The 2,739-nt window shown below is 28.0% G+C and overlaps 1 protein-coding gene across 1 annotated transcript; it reads right to left on the minus strand.

Annotated features, from left to right (window-relative positions):
- Nucleotides 1-134: 134 nt before the first annotated feature.
- Nucleotides 135-2,500, minus strand: LOTGIDRAFT_176755 (hypothetical protein; the record flags this gene model as incomplete). Its single annotated transcript, XM_009058569.1, has 4 exons — nt 135-308; nt 534-704; nt 910-1,074; nt 1,351-2,500. Coding segments are annotated over 4 exons (1,660 nt in total), but the record flags the coding sequence as incomplete, so codon positions are not given.
- Nucleotides 2,501-2,739: the final 239 nt, after the last annotated feature.

The following is a 2,739-nucleotide window of genomic DNA, read 5'->3' on the forward strand; positions in this document are numbered from 1 at the left end:
AATCTCCAACTCAAGCATAACGATTTTTACAATGCCAAGTAGACAATTAAATATTAGAGTTTAGAGCCATTATAGTCCATTCTTAATCAGGGACTAATTGATATTTATCTATTCAGAGGGCAAACCTTACTTACCATTATTAGGATTAGAAGCTGAACTAGAACGGCTACAATCTATACCACTATAACCATCTAGACATTCACCATTACAACTACCATCAACTTTACTACAAACTGTACTCTTATTTATACAATTTCTCTCTGAACATTTCTTATTACAGTTTTCACCATAGAAACCATCATCACATTCTAAATATATCAAGTTCGTTGTTAATTAAATAAAGACAACTTTAGTTAATCCTAAATATCACGAGACAAGAATTACAATATCCATCTCTTAATAGATATAAAATTCAAAAGCAACCAACTTTTGGTGCAAAGAGAGTTTCGTTTTGGTATATACATCAACCATTAAAATTATCATAAATTACTCTTGAAGTTAATAAATTAAAAATATAGAATCATAGTTCGTACTTTGATCTGGTACTACCGGCATTGTTTGACTACAGTCTATACCACTATAACCATCTAGACATTCACCATTACAGCTACCATCAACTTTATTACAAACTGTACTGTTATTTATACAATTTCTCTCTGAACATTTCTTATTACAGTTTTCACCATAGAAACCATCACCACATTCTAAATATATCAAGTTTGTTGGTTAATTAAAGGGAAAATGGCGCCGTTTTGAGGGGTTGATCTGAATCTGGAATATATGTAAATAGTATTCAGAAGGCTTAGAAATGTACGAAAGTCGCATAATTCTTTCAAAAATATCTCAAACTAGGAATTTCTTTCCCTATTTTTAAAGATGTCTTTTCTCTATATTGCATTATACTTTGACCTGGTACTATTGGAATCGTTTGACTACAATCTACACCATTATAACCATCTAGACATCCACCATTACAGCTACCATCGACTTTACTACAAACTGTACTGTTATTTATACAATTTCTCTCTGAACATTTATTATTACAGTTTTCACCATAGAACCCATCATCACAATCTAAATATATCAAGTTCGTTGTTAATGAAAGAGATATAACATTAATAATAAAAGAAAATATCTTTCAATCAACCACCCTACACAACATACACTTCACACAAAGCCTGGTTTACAACCATCAAAAAATATCTACTGTTAATATTATTATATACTGTACTCACTATATTATATTTACCTTGTGTACAGTCAATTGATATGAAACCTAGTTGACAACCATCAATATAATATCTACTCTATTAATATTATTATATACTGTACTCACTATATTATATTTACCTTGTGTACAGTCAATTGATATAAAACCTGGTTTACAACCATCAATATAATATCTACCATTAATATTATTATATACTGTACTCACTATATTATATTTACCTTGTGTACAGTCAATTGATATAAAACCTGGTTTACAACCATCAATATAATATCTACCATTAATATTATTATTTACTGTACTCTCTATATTATATTTACCTTGTGTACAGTCAATTGATATAAAACCTGGTTTACAACCATCAATATAATATCTACTATTAATATTATTATATACTGTACTCACTATATTATATTTACCCTGTGTACAGTCAATTGATATAAAACCTGGTTTACAACCATCAATAAAATATCTACCATTAATATTATTACATACTGTACTCACTATATTATATTTACCTTGTGTACAGTCAGTTGATATAAAACCTGGCTGACAACCATCAATATAATATCTACTATTAATATTATTATATACTGTACTCACTATATTATATTTACCTTGTGTACAGTCAATTGATATAAAACCTGGTTTACAACCATCAATATAACATCTACCATTAATATTATTACATACTGTACTCACTATATTATATTTACCTTGTGTACAGTCAATTGATATAAAACCTGGTTTACAACCATCAATATAATATCTACCATTAATATTATTATATACTGTACTCACTATATTATATTTACCCTGTGTACAGTCAATTGATATAAAACCTGGTTTACAACCATCAATAAAATATCTACCATTAATATTATTACATACTGTACTCACTATATTATATTTACCTTGTGTACAGTCAGTTGATATAAAACCTGGCTGACAACCATCAATATAATATCTACTATTAATATTATTATATACTGTACTCACTATATTATATTTACCTTGTGTACAGTCAATTGATATAAAACCTGGTTTACAACCATCAATATAACATCTACCATTAATATTATTACATACTGTACTCACTATATTATATTTACCTTGTGTACAGTCAGTTGATATAAAACCTGGTTTATAACCATCAATATAATATCTACCATTAATATTATTATATACTGTACTCACTATATTATATTTACCTTGTGTACAGTCAATTGAAATAAAACCTGGTTTACAACCATCAACACAGGTGCCATTCATACTGTCACAATTTTGATTCTGTAAACAATTTCTATTTATACACATTTTCGAACACTCTTTGCCGTATGAGGCTTCGGGGCATTCTGAAAAAATATCATCATATTCAAATAATTAATTGACTTGATACACATATTAATTCTTTGAATTTAGTGAAATTGACTATTGGTCTAAACAAATTTTTTTACCAAATCCGTACAACAAAGTTTGAATTAAACGTTTGTGCATTAATTGAAAGAAAA

Source organism: Lottia gigantea (assembly GCF_000327385.1).
Source record: "Lottia gigantea unplaced genomic scaffold LOTGIsca_3413, whole genome shotgun sequence".
NCBI lineage: Eukaryota > Metazoa > Mollusca > Gastropoda > Lottiidae > Lottia > Lottia gigantea.